This window comes from Cottoperca gobio, chromosome 22, assembly GCF_900634415.1.
Source record: "Cottoperca gobio chromosome 22, fCotGob3.1, whole genome shotgun sequence".
NCBI classification, from domain to species: domain Eukaryota; kingdom Metazoa; phylum Chordata; class Actinopteri; order Perciformes; family Bovichtidae; genus Cottoperca; species Cottoperca gobio.
The window spans coordinates 3,409,120-3,433,239 of record NC_041376.1 but is presented as its reverse complement, the minus strand read 5'-3'; the positions used below and the strand labels follow the sequence as shown (position 1 = coordinate 3,433,239).

At 38.4% G+C, this 24,120-nt stretch overlaps 1 protein-coding gene across 3 annotated transcripts in view; it reads left to right on the top strand.

Annotated features, from left to right (window-relative positions):
- The window catches only part of mdga2a (MAM domain containing glycosylphosphatidylinositol anchor 2a), a 77,253-nt gene extending 56,647 nt beyond the window's left edge, over nucleotides 1-20,606 (top strand). For all 3 annotated transcript variants that reach the window (XM_029460567.1, XM_029460566.1, XM_029460564.1), the window contains 8 exons: nucleotides 1,258-1,406; nucleotides 3,789-3,966; nucleotides 8,174-8,194; nucleotides 8,359-8,514; nucleotides 14,691-14,852; nucleotides 15,004-15,134; nucleotides 15,420-15,519; nucleotides 16,270-20,606. In XM_029460567.1, the coding sequence (XP_029316427.1) occupies nucleotides 1,258-1,406; nucleotides 3,789-3,966; nucleotides 8,174-8,194; nucleotides 8,359-8,514; nucleotides 14,691-14,852; nucleotides 15,004-15,134; nucleotides 15,420-15,519; nucleotides 16,270-16,358 (986 nt within the window). In that variant the 3' untranslated portion in view covers nucleotides 16,359-20,606. The remainder of the gene's footprint in view (nucleotides 1-1,257; nucleotides 1,407-3,788; nucleotides 3,967-8,173; nucleotides 8,195-8,358; nucleotides 8,515-14,690; nucleotides 14,853-15,003; nucleotides 15,135-15,419; nucleotides 15,520-16,269) is intronic.
- Nucleotides 20,607-24,120: the final 3,514 nt, after the last annotated feature.

Here is a 24,120-nt window from a genome sequence, read left to right as displayed (position 1 = left end):
AGATTCACCTTCCTGTTTGCATTATTCATGTTTCCATCAGTCTGACTTTAGATCACAGCAGAGTTACTGATATTCAGGCTGAATGGACCTCTCCGTTATTCACTTTAACATTTCCTTTTCCTTATGTGTCGTCAACATCCCTGGTTACATTTGTTGCAGGAAACCTTCAAACTCACCTCAATACTTAGTAAGGCTGCTTCCTCTATCGTCTGCTGTTTTAGCTCTGTTTGCTCCAATACTCTCTGGTGTTTTAGTTCTAATTTCATCCCGTATTTAGTCCAATATTATCTGGCTTTTTAGCTCTGGTTTGGTCCAAAACTAGGTCCTGTATTCTCGACTGTTTTAGCTCTGATTTAGTCCAATATCCTCTGCTGTTTCACTTCAGGTTTGGTCCAATAATTGGTCTTGTATTCCCTTGTGTATTGGCTCTGACTTGGTCCAATATTTGGTCCTGTATTCTCTGGTGTTTTAGTTCTGGGTTGGCCCAAATGTTTGGTGCAGTATCTTCCCGGTGTTTAGCTCTGTTTTTTTATGGAGCTTTCAGCTGCCATGACGTCTGAGTAAACTCTCTCTCACGGTATGTAAGGAAAGCCAGTAAATGGACCTTGAATTAAGATTATTTTGTCAAACTACTGAAATTAAGTTTTAGTGGAAGAAAATGTGTCTGAGTCACTGTGGATGCAGCTGATTCAGCCAATCAGGACTCAGCTCTGTGTTATCAGGTCGTCCATGATGGAGGTTTTGTCCAGTCAGGTGAGCTTTTCTTCTTTAGTGGTTTAATCCTCCATCCTCCACATCAGCAGGAACACACAGACTAGTGTACTGACACTGTGTGTGAGTTACAGGAAGACATACAAACATGCTGTTGCACACATGTACTGCACACACGCAGACACACACACACACACAATTTACTGTCATATTAAGAGTTTTATAATCCTGCTGCCTCTGAGATTAACACACACACACTTCTTCTTCTGTCTTTTTGCTTTTCCATCATTTCTTCCTCTTCTCTCTTGTTGGGACAAACAAACATGGACGCTGTGACATATTTAAATCTTTATTTCGCCGCCATGACTGAAATAATCTGACGGTGAACACATTTAAACTGTTTGCTCAGGTTTCTTATTGCTTCATCTCACTGATTCGTCGCAGAATGTGAAGCTCTGTGATTGGATGTTTGTTAGTGAAATGCACCTTGGGAGTCGTAGTTCTCTTGACTTCTCTTTCTGCTTCCTGCCCTATGTGTTTCCTCAGGAAAGGCCTACGCTCCAGAGTTTTACTACGACACCTACAGCGCTCTGTGGCAGAACAGACCTCGAGTCTATGGCTTCAAGCTGCAGTGGACACAGATGGAGCCCAACTCCGTGGACCGAATCCTGGCCTACAGACTCGGTATCAGACAGGTCAGTACAAATGATTACGAACAAATCTCATGTTCAGATTAAAACCAATGTATGTGTGAATGTATCTAGTAACAAGTATTGTGTGCATATCAAAGCCTTGTATATCTTCTTCCTCTCTGCAATAGACCTCCATTGTTTTCCAAAAACTATTAAAACACATAAATAATCCACACTAGGTTGCACTGGGTGACATGTTCCTTCACTATCATGAACACACACACACTGTAATTCAATCCCACATGCACTGTCCCGCTTCCCCAAATACTAACTATAGCACCAAATGTGGATTAATCTGCTGCTGAAAATAACAAATGGACTATATTTTCCTGTTTGTTTGATAAAAACTACAGAGACCAGCTGTTTTAGGAAAATACTGAGCCTTTTTTTAAAGAAGCTATATGCAGTCAAACAGTATTTAGACGGACTGACACATTGTTGGTTTGAGATTTGTTAAAGAAAAGGAAAATATATAATTAATTAGTCAGGATCTGAGAAAAATGGAGATCAACAGAGCGTTAAAACAAAAACCACAGAGATGTTTGATTATTTCATGGATCAAAAGTGACGACAGAAATCTGAATCATGTTTTAATATAATGTTCAAAGTAATTTACTGATTAAATATATCAAACTAAATGTATTGTATGACTGGTAATAACTTTTTATTAATCTGTTAACTTCTCGCAGTCATGTTTATGAACTGTTATGAAGAGTTTGGTGTCTAAAGTCATAAATGTGACAAAACACAAGAATTAAGTCTTTGTTTTGTTTTTGATGTTGTTGGTTACAGCCAATTAAAACTGATGAGGCAGTAAAACTGGTCCACAGGGTTTATGAGCCAGTAAAAAATATTCAGATTAAACCCATCAGAGGTGTGTGTGTGTGTGTGTGTGTGTGTGTGTGTGTGTGTGTGTGTAGAGGGGCAGCATTTCTACTACTTGGTCCATACAATCTAAATTTTCAAACTAACAAATAACCAACAGCACGGCAAGAACACGCAAGATCTGACCAAACTGCTGAAACTCTGAGCGCTAACACAGCTTTCATTCGCTGTCTCTAGCATTTTGCTAACAAGAGGATATATAAAATAATAATAAATGAATAATAAATACTTTAATGAAATTAAATAATTTGAATTATATAAGAATATAGACAGAAAAACCTTCAGAAAGATGTTTGAGGTTTTCCTAACGTCCGATGAAAGAACTCTTCAACTCTCTGTGTGATCAGTGATATCATTTAAAATGACCGGGACAAATATAATGTCACACAGTGCTGGACATGATGCTGAGTGTACCCGAGGCTCCTGCAGCACCAGCCTGGCTTTAGAGAAGGAGGAGGAGGAGGAGGAGGAGGAGGAGGAGGAGGAGGAGGAGGGCTTGTTGCCATGGCAACCTGCCTGTCTTTTCATTCACACAGAGCAGTGTGCTGCAGAGAGAGAACAGGGAGGAAGTGCTGATGGGACAGAAAATGATAAGTAGAAGAAAACTGTGATGCAGAGAGACTGGACGAAAAAGACGACAAGTAAAAGAAAAGAGAAGTGAAAAGGCAGGAGAGAGGAAGAAGTGTTCATCGGAGTACAAAACCGTCTCTACACGCATACAGATATTTTCTTCTATGTTTTTGACCTCTCGTTCACACGCAAACTAAGTTTAAAGTCCCAAAACAAAGATTGTTTAATACGCCTTCTCAGGTGCCGATTTTTCAAAACTCTGCTTCCTGTGTGGACGTGTGAATCGGAGTGTTTGGGTGATGGACGACGTCATCTCCTCAATAAGCGCATTGTTGCTTTTTGTAATGAGCGTGCTCCAGAAACAACAACAGTGATGGCAGAATACCGATTTTGTTTGATTTCTTAATTCCGCCAAAGGAAAATAAGCTTGCTCGAAATCCTCTTTTCGACGTATTGTTGACGTAGCCTTTATCTCCACCTACTGGCCGGGCAATTGTTTGGGGTCGTTTTTTTTGTTTTAGTGTGGCCGGAGATATTTTGTAAATGAAGGTTGTGTGGATAGAAGTTTTACTTTTATAACGGAGGAGATATCTGTTAGTGTAGACAGAGCCTAAAATAACAGAATAAATCAAATGGCACCCTCAACATTAGCTTAGATTTGACACGAAATGACCCAGTATCTTATCTAACTATTGTTTTAAGACAGACTTTTGTGAACCTATCCTTTAATACGTTAGATCTAAATAAAATGAGTCCATGTAACCTCATTGTTTTTATTCTGCTGAGGGACGGAGAAGGTGAACCCGTAGATTTAAGGGTAAAAACTTGGTTTAGAATTAAGCTAAGGTTAAAGGTCAGTCTTTAGGAAATGAATTGGATTCAATGCAGCGTCCTCATAAGAGACACGTTTCTTGTGTCTGTATGTTTCAGATGGGTCAGTCTCGCTGGTGGGAGCAGGAGATTCCTATGGAGGGAACCATCCAGAAGGGGGAGCTTTTGACCTACAACCTGACTGAACTCATCAAACCTGAGTCCTACCTGGTCCGCCTCACCCCCATCACCCGCTACGGAGAGGGCGACGCCACTGATCGCATCATCACATACAGCGGTACAACAACATTATCTCTCTTTAACACTAATATAATTTCTACTTTGCCGTTATTTTGTCCTGTTTTATTGTCTTTAGAAAGTAACTCAGTAAAAAGCATCGAGACGTCCTCAATAAATACATTGGTAGCCGCAAGCTAAGACGGAACATGCTAACACAAGTTTTTCACATTTGTGGTCGAAAACATTTGCAAAGTTGATTTTTGAAGTTTGAAACCTTCACGTTTACATCCATGTGTGAACAGTCTTCTTCCTTCACGCCTTTGTCGGCACATCGCTGCGTTTATATGCACATTAGCGCCACCTGCAACAAAACATCACTCTTTAGTGCTACGATGGTCAAACATTTTAAAGGATAGCTTTAAGCTACTGCCAGTGCAACTCAACACTTCCTGCACAGATATTTCACATTAAAAGGAAAGGACAGAATCATTTTCTTTGCTCTGCTGTCAGGCTTTCAATGTAAAACTGTTTTGCAGGAAGTGTAGCTTAACCTTGATTTAAAACAGAAAACAGGGACTCTGATGAAATATGATAAAATATTAAAAATTAGAAACATATGTCTCTGTTGAGATAAATGTTTTAAATAACGCTCTGGTTGGCAATGCAGGAGTAAATATTTATAGCATGTTAAACTAATAATTTATACCTGTGCTCATCCCGGAGTGATTGAGACCTAAATGTGAGATTTTAGAGATGTTTTCCGAAACACTTTGTTTATTTTATGTAGTGTTGCAGGTTTCTGTCTGCTGCCAAACTGCTTTTCTTTATTTATATGAATAAACAATCAAACTAAACGCTGGAAAAACAAGAGAACAAAAGAAATGTTGAGCTGTCACTCAGAAATCCTGACGGGAATATAAAAAAAAATCTGACTGCAGAGAAACTTTTAAAGTAATAAAAATATAAACCAAGAGAACCGAAGTGAAAGATGACAAACTGTCAGCGGGAGGCGATGACACACAAGCAGACAACAAAAACCAGGAGGAGAAGAAGAGACAATCTGAACATGAGCTCGTCTGCTCTGTGATGTTGAGTTTTGACAGACTGTCAGTGAACGCCTCGCCACCCTCACTTTCTCCTGATCGTCACATTAACTCCTCTCAGCAAAACACAACAAGGATTCAAGCAGGAAGTTCAGACGTCACATGACCCTCTGCAGGTTACCACCTGACATCTGTCAGACACCAGTACAGCTGTGTGTTCTGAGCTTTTAGTGAAGTAAACACATTTATCAACATACTGTGTGTGTCCTGCTGCCTTCAGATGTCCGATTTAATGAACAGAAGAAGGTTTTCATACAGAAACTAAGAATCACGGCCAAAAATTTATTTAGGTGAATGGTGGGTAAAAGTCGAGTTTTGTTTTAGAAAGGAACCCTTTAAGGTTATGGTTATTTTATTGTCTCCCATGGGGGGAAATTGTCTTTGAAAAAGAGAAATTGCTGCATCAGGACCTTTTGTGTGGCTGATTTTATTTGTGGAGTTTAAGGGACATGAGACAACTTTCTTTGTTTATTTATGTTCTTGTGATATAATGACCAAATTAGCAGTGGTGTGACTTTGTCTAATCTCGGCATATCGGAATGCCAACAACGCTTTTTGTGTCACTTCAACCCCACACAGATCCAAAGAATATTACAAGGGACGACCATTTTACTCTCAATATCATTCAAAATGTTTTACCTGTGAATTCATATATTTATATAAATCTGATATTTTTGTGTTCTGAGTCCTGCTGCAGTCTTTGTCTGATAACTGGAGCTGTTGGTGTGTGTGTGTGTGTGTGTGTGTGTGTGTGTGTGTGTGTGTGTGTGTGTGTGTGTGCGTGTGTGTTTAGCTTCCTGTCTTCACACTGTCCCAGATCTGTAGCACTAACTCAAAACTAGCGCTGCTAACACGCTGCGACATGCCACACCAAACCTCCTCTGCTCTTGAGGAGCCTGCAGGACACACACACACACACACACACACACACACACACACACACACACACACAAAGAGTTACTTTCATACACACACATTTGAAGGACATTTTCCAAATCCTCCATTAGTTTAGTTTAGTTAGTTTAGTTTCCATTAGATTTCCTTCCAGGTAGACGTTATTTTTTAGCCTGCAAAAACAAAATCACAGACAGTCAGTCAACTTTATGTTTTAGTTCAAATATATGAGTGTGTGTGTGTGTGTGTGTGTGTGTGTGTGTGTGTGTGTGTGTGTGTGTGTGTGTGTGTGTGTGTTGCTCCAGGCTGTTGTCTTCACACACAGCTGTGAAAGGTCATTTAGTCAGTAAATTAACATATTCTGAAGCTGTGAACTCTTTTTTTCTCCAAAACAGTAAATCAAACACAAGGTTAATGTCATGTTGTACCACGAATGTTGTGCTCTTGATCCGTCAGATTTAAGTCACTTCGTAACACAAGAGATTATCAAATTGTGTTGTGTTAAAGGACAATCCTGGTTCATTGTAACTTGGATCTTATTTTGTAGTAAACAGGAAGCAGAAGGTTTTATTGATGTTACTGCAGCTTCCAGACTTTTAGTAAACGGGTGTGTTAGAGAAGATATGTGAACTGAAAACAGAACATCTGTAAAGTGACATTTCAGCCAGAAGAGAAGAGGAGGATGATGACGTGTGTTTTATTTTCAAATTTAAACATCATCACTTATTTTACATCAATTGTCGCTCAACGCAGAAAATCTGTGTTTGTGATAAAATACTTCAAAATGTGTAGTTTTCTGGCTCCTAGTGCAGACTCTGGATGCTCTTATCCTTCTGTAGTAGGTAGGGAGGTACCTGTTTATCAACCACCATTTATAGGAGATACAATCCTTTTGTGAACGATTCATAAGATAGAATTAATGACCATTTTTGACTTAAAGTTGCACAAACTTTTTTTGTCTACTTATTTTCAGTGTAAACAAAAAGTGAACACAACATTTTAAAATTTTTTATGTTGAACTTGTTAGAAAACAGTTGCTTTTTTCCACATTCAGCAGTTGCAGAGCAACATGATGATTCATTAGGTGTCTTTGTGTTTGTGTCCACCTGATGTCCAATATTCTAGCTCCTGTTCACCAGCTAGTCTCTAACTGTGTCTGTCTTCTGTTTGCTGCCGAGCAGGAAGTTGTTCAGTGGCTTTTCCAGCTTTTTCTCTGAAAATAGCGCGATGAGAACAGTGAGAGTGAACCAGAACGGTAAAGTTGGGGTCCGGTCAGATGTACAATGAGCTGAAAGTCACTATAAAGCTCCGTAAATCCAAGAGGAGCTCTTTTATTATTGCATTATAATAAAAAGCTTTAAGATGCTTTTTGGGAAAGGCAGCCGAGGTTGAGTTCCTGGTCCAGGATTAGGGAGCGAAGAATGATTAAATAAGAGTGTCCTCACTTTGAAGGTCTAAAAATGTGGTCCTCACAATGATATAAATACAAGCATACACACACACACACAGCACCCAGAGCTCATCTATTAGTGCTGGTTGATAACGAAACACAAGCTCGTTGCCAAATGACGCAGCAGCTGTTCACGCAACTGTTTCCAACAGTTGCACTCTGTGTGTGTGAGTGTGTGTGTGTGTGTGTGTGTGTGTGTGTGTGTGTGTGTGTGTGTGTGTGTGTGTGTGTGTGTGAGAGAGACATGTGGTGTAATTACTTTTCGCTCTGAAAATCAGATTTAAATACAGCTGACTTTGTCAAACCATCATTTAATTTTCTTGACATTTATATGGAGATACATCGATGTGAGATTTCAAGGTTGATGCTAATAACCTATAATTATGTTTGTTAAGGCCGATACAACAATAAATAATATTCAATAACAATATTTATTATGAAATAAATTGTTAATAAACGCAAAAATAAAGTAGGACAATAAAGATTATATTTTTAGATTTAGATTCATCACCGATAGAAATAAAGAATACATTTATTTATTGTAAACTTGTTTATGGTAGTCTTTGTTTATTTTATGACTATGTGGACTAATTACCTCCAGACATGATCTCCTTATGGACAACAATGTAAAAAACGGAATAACTTTACATACTGTTGGAATACTTAATGTTACAGTGTGCCAGTACAATCAGAGGACCTGTCTTTAGTCCTCTGTTGCATCCAGTCCACGGTCCAGGCTCAACATTATGTGTTTATTTTTTCTGTGGAGAACTGTTCTTGATGATCTAACAGAGTTCTTGTCTTGTGTCCCTTCACAGCTCCTGTTAATCCACATCTCAGTAAGTATCTTGATCCACAATTCAACAGACAGCTCATACAGTACAAATGTAAAGTGTTATCAGCTGTAATTTATGTATTCCTTTTTAAATTTTTTATTATAATTCTGTTGTATATATATTTTTTTAATATTTGTGTGCGTTTGTTTGTGTGTGTGTGTGTTCAGGGGAGTTCCAGTGTGGCTTCGAAGACGAGGCGGTGTGTTTGTTCTCTCAGGACAAAACAGACGTGTTCGACTGGACGCGTCACAGCGCCGCCACAAGAAACACCAAATACACCCCGAACACCGGACCGAGCTCTGACCACGCCGGCTCTAAACAGGGTACACACACACACACACACACACACACACACACACACACACACACACATTGAACCTCAACCCTGCTTTTAAGGTCAAAATATTTTTCTGCTGGTATACTTTTGTTTATCAGTTATAAATGTATAAAAGTTATAAAGCGAAGTATATGATGTTTACATGTGCAAGGATTCACATAAGCCATCAAAATCCCGAGGATCATTGCACTAAACAATGATTTTGTTTGCTGCCCCAATCCACCAAATCATGCTCACTGCTCATAACGGCATGAACACACACACACACTCACTACAGAGATGGACAAAGTAATTTACAACAACTCTCTTACTTTATTTGAAAACAATGTATATATATATATATATATATATATATATATATATATATATATATACATTTTTAAGTTTTGGTATTAAAGAATTAACAATTGTCACACACACACTATGACATATCTTTGAACTAAAACATAACATAAAGTGTCCTCGAGGGTGCGCGATGGTCCTCGTCTCGTTCAGTCGCCAGCAGCTCTGACATTAGGTGGAGGGCTGAGGATAACATCTGACACTAAATGTTAATCATCGTGCCGGACTCATTAGACATCAAACTGTTTCTGATTCGTGCCGTTCAGGACGGGCGACACCCACTCTGAACACAATAAGAAGCTGAGAATAAAAAGCAGCAGTGAAGCACCCGGAGGAGTCCTCAGCTGACTGAATGAGAGCAGTTTGACGGACACACTGCAGAGATTTGTTTCTGCTGTGGATTAAATATGTTTCTATTGTAAAAGGTTCAGAGAAGAAACACATCTGCAGGACACATTTGTTCAAAACTGACAAGAAGATTAATCATTAAAAAGAGGCAGAAACTCACTTTACTGGGAGAGCGATACGTTACATCCTGCTTGGTGAACGATGTTTTTGTATTTTTCTTCTTTGAGGAATTATTTCAGTAATAAGAAGTCCTTAAACGTAATAACTGAGAAGGAATGATAACCTATTCATCATTATTCAAAATTGGGGGAACGTATGTTAACATTTAATTAACTAACTAATCTTTTGTTGCTTTCACGTTGTATATTTAACTAAATCCAACACAGTCAACTTTATATCTGGTTTCACTTGTTAATACTACAAAACTAAGATTAAAATAGTTATTTCAGGCTGTTTATATGGGACAGCAACAAAGCAATGGCAGTAACCATCTTCAGATAACATGTGAACATTCCCAGTTCAGAAAAACATACATTTTCCAACCTTATGTGACATTCTTTCTGTATTCTGGAGTTTAAAAGTGCTTTAATTCACACCCTACACCAGTGTTTTTAATACATTAATGTCACTGCACTACTATCTTTTAATTAGTAAGCTAATGTTAGCTCAAGGGAACTAACAAGTTACGCTTGCTAGGTGACATTAGCTTCCTATCTGGCCAACGACGAAGGTTTGGGAATATATTAATTTATGTAGTAACTGATTTAAATGTGGTTTTCTGCAGCGGTAGAGCTAATATGCAACTTAAGAAAAATAATAAAGCGTTAGAGACAGAAGATACCAATGCTAACAAGGAAATAAGCTGTTATCCTTGATCATTTAAATGTACTAATGTCTGCAGTGATTTATTTACATTTATAATTGTGAAATAATCGCTTAAAACATAAATACAGTGGCTATCAGAAACAAAACTAAAGACAAGATAGATAAACTCTCTATCAGAGGGACATTTCATCACTGAAACACTCTCTGCTAAATTGACACATTTTCCAATGGAGTTTGGCATTTCTCCCTGCGATATAGACAGAGGGACGTTATCAGGAAGAAGCAGCATGTCACATATACAAACTGACTGTCAGACTAACTTTCACAGCCTCATTACAGCGAGGAAAATGTCTGACTGAATTATCTTTGTAGTGTCAACACTGACACTGAATCTGTAAGTAGGCGTAATAAGCCGACCTGTCAAACTGTCCGATATGTCTTCAGTTAGATAAAGATAACTTTAGCATCTGTCCCAGAGCAAAAAAATAGTTTGCAAGAGTGACAGTGTTGAGAGTTTTTGTTTGTTAATTTACTTCTTACTTTTAAACACTCGGGACAGAACTGTTTGAATTATTTCCGCTATAGAAAACGTTCAAACTAAACTTTAGGCTTTTGGTAACGGAAACAAAGAATGAGGGCTTCTTTCTGGAGCCGCCATTCTTTTAAATAGATGGTCCACAATGATAAAGGAAGAAATTTGTCATAGGAAAAGAAACACAAAGATGGTTCCTACATCCGCAGATTATTAGTAGTAGTAGTAGTACATGGGATTTAGAAATAAAGATAAAGAAATAACAATAAGGCATTAAATTAAGAGCAGACAAAAAGGCTAAAGCTTAAACTTAATATACTTACCCTTTTTACATAGCATATTCTAATAGGCAAACCTTTCTCTACTAGCTTTAGGCTTTTTAAACTATATTTTATTTGCAAAGTGAAGTACACACTTAAAAGCCATAATAGATGTTTTTTAGGTAAACATCTATTTATATAATTAGTTTTTTAAAACATGCCTATTCACCTAAAAACATACCGGCTCGCTCTAATTTCAGACAACCTCTAAATACAGTCAGGCAGCAAGTGATTTTGTGCTTTGTACATTACCTATATTATCTATATTATCTATGCAGTTTTAACAGCACAAACGATTCTGGACAGTTTAGGATGTAAGAGATAAAGTCATGGCGTACTTACAGTTTATAGTCTGGGAATCTATTGTCTGGTTGCTTGAAGCCACTCTGGTTGCCCCTAAATGTTCAGCTCAGGATGCTTTAGAAAAGAATGTATTTGCATAAAATCACCATTAAGGATTTTCTTAGGATGTTGTGAGGGGAAACCCTTTGATCTCTAAGTGTTTGCCCGTAGCTACTTAAGTATTCCCTTATGCGTTGCTAGAAGGTCCTTAGAACCATTTTCCTCAAACCTTTAAGAGACCCACACAAATCAGTGTGTAAAACAGCCACACAGCAAAATCCAGTGCGAGTCACAACCTGTCGTCTCAGAGGCCGCCTGCTGCAGCTCCGCTAGGCAGGAAGAGGCTAAATAATCAAATGTGATTGGCTGTCAACACCTGCCCATCAGACCCCGCCCTGAGGTAGTGAGACAGCCGGTCAGACTGAAACAGGGAAACCCCATTGGTTCCTACTGAATACGTAAATATTTAAAAACACAAATATATATACTTTTTCTTTTCTTTTTCTTTTTTACTCAGTAATTTCCTTAAAAAGCGAGTGAGTGTAGTTTGTATTCAACAAACAGGAGACAATAGTGCATTTATTGGGGACTATTTTCAGCAGAGGATTGAATCCATGTCACGGTGTGGTGAAGGTGAGGACCCAAATGCAGTTCACTGGACGATGATGTTAACCAATAACGAGCTTTATTGAAAACAAAAGCCGAAGCTAACAAAGTACAAAAATACAAACGAGCAGGACACGAGCAGGACACGAGCAGGACACGAGCAGGACACGAGCAGGACACGAGCAGGACACGAGCAGGACAATCCGACAAAGAACACTGAGACAGACAGGGATATATACACAGACACTAAATGAGGGAACAAGACACAGCTGGGGAGAAAGGCTGAAACACAAGGGCAGAGTAAATGGACACAGGAGGAACACATTAACAATCAGAAGGAGAGGGTAAAGACACAGACAGGAAGTACCACTTCAACATAAAACAGGACACCAAAGAACAAGCAGATTGTTACAATCCATATTTGGTGTTCTAGAGTATTTGGGGCAGCAGGATGGTGGGATTAAGTCAAAATAAACCACAATGTGTGTGTCCATGGTAATAAAGGAACATGTCACCCTAATGCAACAGTGACTATGTTTACATGTACACAACATTTCCATATTCAGAATTTGATACGGGTCATACAAACAGCATATTCCATTTGGCAGAACTTCCACAAGACAAGTAATAGGAAATTAGAAGAAGAAGAAGAAGAAGAAGAAGAAGAAGAAGAAGGCTGAATGCTACACACTGGATGCAAAGACGAGCTGTCAAAAGACAAGAGGAACGAGACTAAATGCACAAACCAACTAACCAGCAGCCTGTTCTCGTGCATAGCCCTAAAAAGCAAAACTTGAAGAACACAGTTTTGCAAAACATGCAGAAAGGAAAGGGAGGGACATTTAAGTTACTTAAAGCCGTAGGACATACGCCATGGAAACGCTTTACGTTCGAGTACGCACAGATGCTTTTAAACGGGAATATTAGTGGAATATTCATTTTTCATAGCCATGTAAACGGCTTAGTAGGAACATTGTCTTTCTCAGAATGAGAGCAAAAATTTGAATATTCTTTGCATAGAAACGTCGTCAATCTGGCTCATTGATGTTTTTTAAATCTTTTTTGGACAACAATGGAGCTCTATGGCACAGAGGAAGAAGATACATCAGGCTTTGATACACACGATACTTGTTAGTGGATACGTTCACTGTTGGTTCTGCCTGAACATAAGGAAACATTATGTCATCCAACATTTCCTTTAAACTGTCAGCTGCTGTTTTGACTTTGAAAGATGAAGTGAAAGCAAAAATAAACTCATCACTCAACACTTTCTTTCCCCGTTTGTGATATGAAGAGAATGCAAACCTCTAAATAAACAAGGCTGTTCATTTGTACTGACAGGATTTCACACATTTTGACAGCAAAAATATGTAAATAAGAAATATGTATTTCTTTATTAAATGTATAAATTATATCAAATGCTGTTAAATTAATTATATTTATTCATTGAATTCCTTATTACAATTATAGTCATTAATTCATGAATACTTATTTGAGCTAACTCCACCAGCTAATGAAGGCCATGAGATGTGGCTGAAAGTCCTGAAGAAATCTAATAAGTGAAACTTGAGTTAAGAATCGACTTCAAGATCAACAATGAACCTTGAAGCTCAACGTGCTTTCATGAGTTTATGAACAGTTTTAAGCCGTTAATAAATGTTTTAGTTGTTAAAAGGATTTGTTCATGTTTGTAACTGAGATTAAACCGTCTTTATATCTTAACATTTTAGTGTATTTTAAGTGTTAAAATAGTGCAGCAGTTTGCAGTATGATCAGGATTAGCTGTACAACAGGGAGAAATATAAAATATGCGTGCTTAGAGTTTAATCCCCAAGCAAACAAAGGTTAGAATAACTCTACATACATACAGCTGATGTGTGACGGTGGCGGTTTGTTGTTTGTCTCCTCCTCTTCATTTCCTGCTGGAAAATCAGCCCATTCTTCTTCTTCTTCTTCTTCTTCTTCTTCTTCTTCTTCTTCTTCTTCTTCTTCTTCTTCTTCTTCTTCTTCTGCGGCTCGCTTCACTCTGCAGCAGAATCTCATTAAAGTGAGCCTCGGGTTAAACCGCTTTAAATCCGCTGTCAAACAGGAAACATGCGTGCCAGAGTGTTTTCTACACTCATGTACAATTTAATTTGTGAGGATTGTTTTTGTGCTGGATGAGCCGGAGGTGGATTTGTTTGCGCTGCTGTTGCCGCTGCTCTCTTCAGGACTGTTGCATTAGTTTTTACTGTTGCATGCCTCGTGGGTTAATCTGTGCAGGGCAATGGGAGCAGAGAAAGGCAGGTTTACAGGTTCAACTCCCTCCCACTCAAAGGAAATTGAGAGGAAAATTCCAGTTGAATTTGAGCATGTTTTGTTCATCTTACTAAAGGAGTCTCTGTTTGTGTGTCTGTCCTTTGGGTTTCTCGTCAACCATTCATCCGATCATCTTAACATTTGGCTGGTGTAATGCTAAGGATCAGAGGTAGCGCAGGGTCGATTGTCACGTTGTTTGGATCAGTGGTTCTCGAGAAAGCTGCAATGGGCACTGCACCAGTTGTTTTACATTTTCTCTTTGATTTCTAATCCTACGAGCAATTGATTTTGAAGTTGGAGCAAGCTGGCTAATTGTGGAAGCTGTTGCTAAGGTTGCTAAGGCTTCATTCACACCAGATCAAGTGTGCAGCGATAGGTGCAGGATTGTGCAGCGGTGTGGGATTGTCACTTTAATGGCCCATTAAACGCCAAGCGACTGCATCTTAAATATATCTTAACATTTAAATGAATATAATTAAATTAAATTATGAACTAATGTATTTAATTGATAATTAGTGACCTTTGGCCTGGGCCTGTGTTGTCTCACAGGTTTCTACATGTACATCGAGACATCGAGGCCGAGGCTGGAGGAAGACAAGGCCCGGCTGCTGTCCCCCACCTTCAACATGAACTCCAAGATCTCCTCCTCCGTCACCAACAACCCCACCTACTGCTTCGCCTTCTACTACCACATGTACGGGAAACACATCGGTAAGTCTGCAGCAGGGTCTGTCTCAGGTACAAACTAATACATAAAACACCTAAAACAAGAAGCAGCAGATCTTTCATGACTACCTGACTGATCCCTCTTTAAATCATATATATATTTCAATTGATAGACCCTGTTGGTTTGTGTCTGCAGGAGCTCTGAACGTCTTCCTGCGTCAGAAAGGTCAGACGGTGACGGACACATCAGTCTGGAGCCTGATCGGTAACCAAGGGGATCGCTGGCGGCAAGCCAAGGTCAACATCCACCCAACCGCAGCCTTCCAGGTACAAACCACGCCCACTTTATTTCAGCCTTCGAGGACACCTGGATGGAAATATCCACCGTCAGTAATGAACCAATCAATCGATTAATGGAGAAAATAATCAGCAGATGAATCCATAAAGAGAATAATCATCAGTATTAATAATCAAATGATATAATATAAATTACTATAACTGTCACACGGGACATTTTTATACTTTAACTACATTTTCCTGATTATACTTACAAGTAACACTTTGAGTGCAGAACTTTTCCTGTGTAGTAACGAAGGTCTTCCTCTCCTGTAGATGGTGATGGAGGGAGTCCGAGGCGGCGGTATCGAGGGAGATATCGCCATCGATGATGTCACCATCGAGGAAGGCGAATGTAAAGACCCTCCCCCCAACAGTGAGTACCATTTCCCTCCTCGTCTTTGTAAGAGAAGTTTAATTTGAAGTATTACGTTTACACGATGAAAAACAATTCCTTAATTAATCCTAAATGTACCTAAAACTAAACCTATTAAAACACTTTAAATTCAGATTTTAAGGGCTACTTGACTTCTCTCTTGATTTTCTTAATTTATTTGTAACATTAATTTATAATGTTATAAAGGTTTGGACTTTGGTCCAATTGAGTATTCACATATTGCACATTTTCCTGACTTTAACATCATACAGTACTAAATAAAATGCCACAGTGATGATGACGTATCGGCTTTTAATCTCAAACCTTCAGGGATTGTTTATATACGATCTCAACACGCTGTAATCATCACATGACCCCTATTAATAACAACAATAATACATTTTATTTGTATAGCACCTTTCAAAACATAACTGCAAAATAAAAACAGAATCCAATAAAAGTAGTATAAAAAGAACAGTTATCAAACTAAAATAACGTATATAATAAGATATTAAAACAATGAAACTGATTGACTATTAGACATACATAGCCATTAAAAGCACATTTAAAAAAGAGTTTTAAAAGAGAACAAAGATGTGGCTTGATATCCTCCTCCTTGTAGAACCCCAATCCTCCGGTTGGGAACCACAGCTTTAGTTTAGAGTACATTTTAACCGAATTTCCAGAAAATCCTCAAAAGGAAATGTGAATTATTGATTTAAAACTCTCTCTCTCTCGTTTCCCACACAGATCTAAGGTCGCTCGCCCCGCCCTCATCACCCCATATATGGCAGCTGTGCGTCACTCTGAGTCTGGCTCTGATTGGCCGGCAGAGGTGACCCCCCCCCCCCCCCCCTTCCTCTCTACGGGACGCCACAACCTTGGGCTCTTGTCCCCCCCCCCCATCCATTCCCATCATCCCCACCATTAGAGCCCCCCCCCCCCTCCCCAACTACCAAAGATGTGGTCAGAGCTCCAGTGATGGCTGACAGGAAAGGTCAAGAGATCACTTGGAGAAAGCGTCAGGCTAGCTGTTTCCAACCACTTCCAGTCTCTATGCTAAGCTAACAACATCCTGACTCCAGCCACGTAACATATCCATCTGCACATCACGCTCTCAGACAGACAGAGAATAAGGTCATCAGATAGTGAGTCATATTTTTAATTCCTTTCATAATGTTGATTTGAAAAGTCGTAATTATTATTTACTATCTCGTAATTTTTCATAATTTTAATTAGCAAAGTCCTAGTTTTATGCTAAGCTAACAACATCTAGCACCTCTCGCTCAAAGCTTCTGATAGAAAATGAAAGATGGTCGACTGAAAGTAACATTAACGTTTCATCAGCATGGAGTTACGTTAGTTTACCTTTTTATAAATGTCGGCGCGCATGTTTTTGTAGTTTCTCAGCTGTTTTTTTGCTGCTTTTTGTCTAATTCTCAGTGGATTGTAGATGAATTTAGTCTGTAAATCATCAGAAAACATTACTGACAGAGACAGAAGGTTACTGAATGTGAGATATATTATATATTACAGGTTTGATATTATTGGCTGGTGGAGGAAACTAGTCGCTGAATAAAACTTTGACTTTAGTTAATTTGTTAATATTGTTTAGTTTGTATTTGTTTGTCAAATACTTGCTTACGAAGGTTATGGTTTGGTCATTTAATACAGAGAAGCTGTTTGTCATGTTGACGTGGATTCACAGCAAACGTCTCATCCATGCTGGAAAACTTTTTCCCAGTCTTAATACAAAGTTCTGATTGGTCAAATGGAGAAATAGCTGTCGATGAGCTCAACCACCACTAAGAGCAGACTTCAGATTACATGTACACATGGCTGAGAAATCATCTTTCTGACCATAATCCAGAACAGAACCCAGGTTTCTGTTTAACATGGTGATTTCAGATTACTGCAGAAAACTCACAGTAGTCTGGTTACTTAAAACATCACAAAGATTGGAATATGGCCGCTGATAGCACCATGAATTGCACCTGCTATCTGCCCCGTCTCGAAGTCAGATTTACAAAAGATAATTCTCAAACACGCCTATAAAGTTTTGCAGCTGAGAACAATGTTGCCTTTGCTCCAAACACAGTAGGCAGAAGAACAAAAATGTAATTTAAAATACAGATCCTGACTGACTTCAGGCAAGGAATTTAAACGTGACAGACAGTAACCCTATTTGGGATTTAATATGCCAGTCTGTCAGTGCGCTGCAGTTACCACCAACTCTCTGAAGACGCTAATCATTTCACTGTAACTGCGTGTGGCTATTAGTGCTGATCTATGTGAATTAGACTGTTTTTGCAATGAGGCTCATTTGCATAGAAAGAGGCCAACGTTGTACCAAATGTATGCATAATACCTCATTTAAATATGCGAAAATAGGACACAGGAGCACCACGACACTATTTGCAGGGGTGCATTTCACCCTTTGCGGGTGGTTTGCGTATTACAGTTTATTTTTGTCTTATTTGTGCAGGTTTCGTGGCCTCAGCAGCCGCACAATCTTCTTGTGATTTTGCCCCCGAGTGAGTGTTAAAATAGAGACAGTAGGAAGTTTTGTGAAAGGTAGCCTGCTGCCATCAGCGTTTTTAGGAATAATGTTTTCAAAATATCTTCCTAAAATCAGTTCTTTGGTTGTTTCACCTTCATCAGTTTTCTCCAGTGAACCTTGTTGACCTTTGGTTTCAGCTCAGCGCCACAAAGCACAGAAAAACAGGCGCTTCAGAAAAAAGAGGAAATACCAGATTGAATGTCAACTTTCCTGACCCCCATCCCACCTCATAACCCCTCCCCCCCCCTGTACTCCCCCTCCACAGATCAACAGTACTGTACCGCAAGCTGGACGGACAAACGGCAATCTCTCTTTTTTGGGGGGGGGGGGGAAGGGAAGGTAACTTTTTGCAGCGGATGGACCGACAGTATAAAAAAAAATAAAAAATAAACTTTTAGATGTTATTTTGAAGTCTGTCTGAGGAGGAGAGTTCACCCTCTGCCACGTCATCAAGTGCCTTCAGACTTACAGAGGAAAAGATCGCTGGGCCGAGGACCGCCGTCATCACTGAAAATAAAAAGCGTCTGACATTGTTACGTCTTAATGGCCGGGGAAAAAATAACCAATACATATTTCCTGGTCTGATTATGCAGAGAGTTAGTTTCTTACAGATTTATTTCTTCTTTTATTGAGATGAAAAATGTTTATGATGACAAGAGGATTCTTGGAAAAAGGAAGCCATTTTGGATGGCGTTAAGAAGAGGCAGCAACGAAGACGCCATGGACAGGAAATAGACTCTGATACAGACACGAAGCTCCTTTGATTTATTTCTCACAACATGCAATCATAATCTGAGGATCTGTGACTGGATATTTCAAAATAAAAGACTACCTGTTCGGACGATTTTCCGCCCTTCAGCCAATGGGATTTCTCTCAGAACTATTTTAGTATTTCAAAATAAGAGTTTTCAGAAGGAGGCGGAGACTTTGACTCTACCTAAAATCATCAGTTATATTAAACTACAAAAACTGGAAAAAGGATGAAGAAAAATGTATTGTAAAATCAAATCGTATATTGTTCCTATGATATTATAAAGACAGGGGGAATCTTTACACGTTTCATTTCCTTTTGTTTTGTTTGTTTTAACGAGGGTGGGATCTTTAGTTCAGGTTTCTTTATTTTGTTATGTATCTTTATTTGACTGAAAACCCAGGAGTAATGTTTTTGTTTTGTTTTTTATTTTAGGGAGTTGATGGTCTGAGATTTGACGCCCTGCTGATAAAACGTTTCTATTACAAACAAGAATCCATGCTGAGAATTCATTTAAAAAAAAGCACAAAAAGACATAAATGTTTTAGTCGACACATGAACAACACACCTGAACACACCTGTATGGAAATTCATCAGCTCTACATCATATGTATCATATGGAAACCCATTTCTGCCAAGAAAAAAACAAAAGTAGTTAAAAAGTTAGGATGATTTATATGAAAAATACTCATTGTAAATAGTCACAAATGGAAAAGAATTGACTTATTATTGGTTATTTTCTCATTATTTCTACTGACTAGGAAAGTCTTAATGTTGATTTACTATCGCATTATAAAAAAGTCCTCCTTTTTGCTACACAAGTCATGACTATTATCGATTATCTCGTAACTTTGGTGTCATTTCTCATAATTGTGACTTAAAAAGTATTTTTTGACAGCTTTAGTATCATTCCTAACATCCTATGAGTTTGTCTTGTGGCAGAAATGGGCTTCTGTACCACTGAAACAACACAACTGCCATTTCTGTGCACCTGGTTTCACAACATCTGTGAGGAAATAATAATTTCTTCTTGAAAATGCATTTATAGACACAGTGAAACAGCAGGTTCAACATCTTTAGGTTCATTAATGCGACACATTTGTGAGCGACACAGCGGGTCGAGCATTGTTTTCAGGATTCGAGTTAATTGAATATCAGAGGATTTGATTGACTGAAAGTGGACTTCACTTGGTGAGCAGGGGGAATAGATGAAGCGTGGTTATATATGAGTCACTGTGTCTTTAAACATGTCTTTCTTGAGAACGTGATTTTTTATTGGGTTTCTTTTTTCTACAGAATGATAATAAATCATTACTTAAAAACCTGATTTCCATCTCAGCCACTGTTAAACTCTCATTAAACTTTGATGAGTTCAGCCGAGGATTACTTCGATAACTCACACTCTCAGGATAAATATCATTTATTTTTAATGTATTGTTGATTTGTTTCTTCTTTCTTTTTATCCCTGTGGCGACACTTTCTCTCGTGTTTTTCCACTGCAGCTGATAATAAGATTTTTATTAAAGCTCCTCTTGGTATCAGTTTATTCTCCACTGCATCATTATCACATTAACTCTGTTCATGTGAGATCCCTGGAGGTGATTGTCCCCCTCTGATAAACTCCATTGTGCTCATTTACTTATTTATATTTGTAGTATTTTTATTTTTTCTAATTCCTAATACTCTATCAATTTTTTTGAATCTTATCCTGCCACAAATGGGCCTCTATAGTTTTGGGTACAAACAAAGATGGCAGACAACGAAATATTAATTGTTTAACTTTGTTAAAAACACAATCAAAGGTTTCTACTTTTAATAAAATGGTATAAAGTAGTAATTTATGTTAGACTATGGACAGTAAACATCAGGAATTTGATTAACTTTTTTACGACAGGAGCTAGTGGAACAGAGACTAAACTTCAAATTAAAATAAATTTCCCATTGAGAATTTAGACACTTAAATATAATGTCAGAAAAGTAAAGTATATTATAGCACAGGCAGATTTATTGTCTCTCCACATTTACAAACCACATTTCCCAGAAGCCCCTGTTGCTAACAACTCTTGCTGCAAAAAAGTTTTGGAAAACTTTGTATGCATCTTAAATTCAAAGTTGTGGCTTTTATGACATAAAACACACATTTTGCATCTCAGTTTACAGTAAGGCTTTTGGAATTGGTCCCATGTTGATATTTTAAAGTTGTTTTGAGTTGAGTCACTCAGGCTCGCATAGGTGAATAAAACTTTGTTACAACACATTCAATTGTTCCTTTGATGTGATAAAAGTCGTCTCGGCAGGTCAAAGCTTCTGTTGTCAACTCTGCAGTGGAAAAACACGTCCTTATTTATTACTTTGGGGGGGGTCTAATATCTGTGTTTATATTTGGATTTTCTTGGGAGGGGGGCAATAAAATAAAAGTTTTAAAAAAGCCACCAACATGTCTCTGTTGACGTGTGAAGAAAGATATTTTTATAACTGTGATTATTCTCTGCAATAGATTCTCAGATCAGTTGGACTGACTGAAGGTTACACTGCATTCTGGTTATTATTATTATCATTATTATTATATTAATAAATACACTCCAAATGTAACTTTTAATGGCGTTCTGTCATGTCGTTGTCATACTGTGTTATGTGTATCAATCTGAGTGTTTATATTCATCACCTTGTGGGGACTCTTCTCTTAGATGATCCATGTGGGGACTCTTCTCTTAGATGATCTATGTGGGGACTCTTCTCTTAGATGATCTATGTGGGGACTCTTCTCTTAGATGATCCTTGTGGGGACTCTTCTCTTAGATGATCTATGTGGGGACTCTTCTCTTAGATGGTCCTTGTGGGGACTCTTCTGTTAGATGATCCATGTGGGGACTCTTCTCTTAGATGATCCATGTGGGGACTCTTCTCTTAGATTATCCATGTGGGGACTCTTCTCTTAGATGATCCTTGTGGGGACTCTTCTCTTAGATGGTCCTTGTGGGGACTCTTCTGTTAGATGGTCCATGTGGGGACTCTTCTTTTAGATGAACCTTGTGGGGACTCTTCTCTTAGATCTATGTGGGGACTCTTCTCTTAGATGATCCATGTGGGGACTCTTCTCTTAGATGGTCCTTGTGGGGACTCTTCTGTTAGATGGTCCATGTGGGGACTCTTCTGTTAGATGGTCCATGTGGGGACTCTTCTCTTAGATTATCCTTGTCGGGACTCTTTTTTTAGAAGGTCCTCACAAGGTTAAAACACTTACATTCGGGGACAGACTTGGTTTTGCCAGCCTCCACTGAATGAACATAAAGCAATGCATTGTCCTCACAAGTGACAAAAACCCGGTACTTGTTGGAAACATGTCTACACACTGACATTGTGGGGACTCTACTCCCATCAGGTACCCTCCCCTCTAAACATTAAATTTGAGGGTACAAATGTTTAGTTAATTGAATATCTTCAAGTTTTAAACTATTAGTCAGAAAAAACAAACAAAACAAGTAAATTATGAAAGATTATTAATCGAAAATGAAACTAATAGTTTGAGCCCTGGATTGCATACAGTGTGTGTACAGAATGTGGGTATGAAAGGGTTGTGCTCAAGCTAAACTGGCCATTTGGTAGCTCTTTAATATTCACAATCTAATGCAATAAAACAAAAAACGTAAATGTTGCAGTTCAGAAAAGAGATCTGCTCTAGTTTGAATTCAGTATAAAATATGGAAAGAAAAGAAAAAGCAGAATGTAATTTTTCTCATTTAAATAGAACGACATCTCAACATGAACCCAACTAATGAGAGTCTTCGGAGGACGAGGGGGAGAAATGAATGAGAAACTTTCATCATCTGGATGGAAATGACTGATTATAAAGAGCCGACTTCAAATAGACCTGCCGTGTTTTTATTGAATAAAGTGAAGCCCTGCATGATGAAATGACAGCACAAAATTAAAGCTAATTATAGACATATTTTCCCAAAATTCAGTCTGACATGTTCGGAGAACTTTTAATTTTAAAAGATTTTAAAAGAAAGTTCTGTGGGTTTGAACAACAGCGTAAGTCTATAAAGATGGAGACAGTAGTGTGTCCTGCACAAAGGTGTAGCTGTGTGTATATATAACGTGTATACTCACCTCTGGAGGGGGATTTAGCTCCCTAAAAAAGTGTGATACTATTATAAAGGACTATTATATTATTTTAATATTATTACTGATGCATCGATGTGCAAGCAACACTTTTCTGTTTGCTGCTTGAAGTGGAGCTAGTTGTGACTTTCGTATTGGGTAGTTTAAGCTACAACAGTGCATCATATTTTATATCATATATTTTGTAAGCTATGCTAAATATTAATATGTAAAGAAACTGCCAAATAACTGTGAAGTAAAAGTACAAGATTTCCCAATTAATGGTCCAAATATAAAAAAGGCCAGACAGGAAATTCAAAAAGAACAAATACTCAGTACTACTCTTTGTACTTAAGGAGAGTACTTATGTAAATGTACATTTCTCAATACGTTGTATTTCTAATTAAACACAAAGGTCATGTAGTTAAGATTGGACTTTCTTTGTTTCCACGATGTTGAAGTTAAAAGTAACATCTTTCTTCCACAGAAGAATAAATGTAAGAGTAACTTGTCCTGGTTCTGGTCCAGGGCTCTTGGGTTTCTGCTCTTGGCGTGATGCTATGGATGATTTGTGTTTCTCCATTAAGTTAACATTGAAAGTATAATTGATAGTCTTCAGGGGTCTTCTTAGCGCAAGACTATTCATCAGCTCTGACACAATGCTGCCGGCTAACAAACGTCTCCGCCGGCTGAACGTCTTCGGTGCTCTCAGACCGCAGCGGTTGCCTTGTTTATCACTGCCCATTATTTACTGAATGCAGCCCGGCGCCACAGCAGCCTAATGGCCGCCATTCATCATCCCTCAATTGATTTTCAATTGCAGTGCTGCAGTGTGTTAAGCAGATCAGTTGGGCCGGTGTAGTTTCTGGAGTGGATATAAGTGGGTCTGTTAAAGCCCTGAGGAGACTGCAGTTATGTGGTGGGTGGAGACTCTGACTTTAATGCGTTTTTTATATATCTCGTTTCTTCTGCTGAATCCATCCAGGACTGGCCTAGTTTGGAACAGCATGTCGTTGTGGTTTTAACAAAACAGTAAATCACTCATCTGCGGATAAATGTCACAAAATGAGTTCAACGTAATCAATAACATCCGCTGTGGCATCGTAATTACACGTTGGAAGTGCAGTCGGATTCTTTTATCCCCGTGGTTGTGTTTATGAAGTTCTTATGATTTCTCCTTCACATC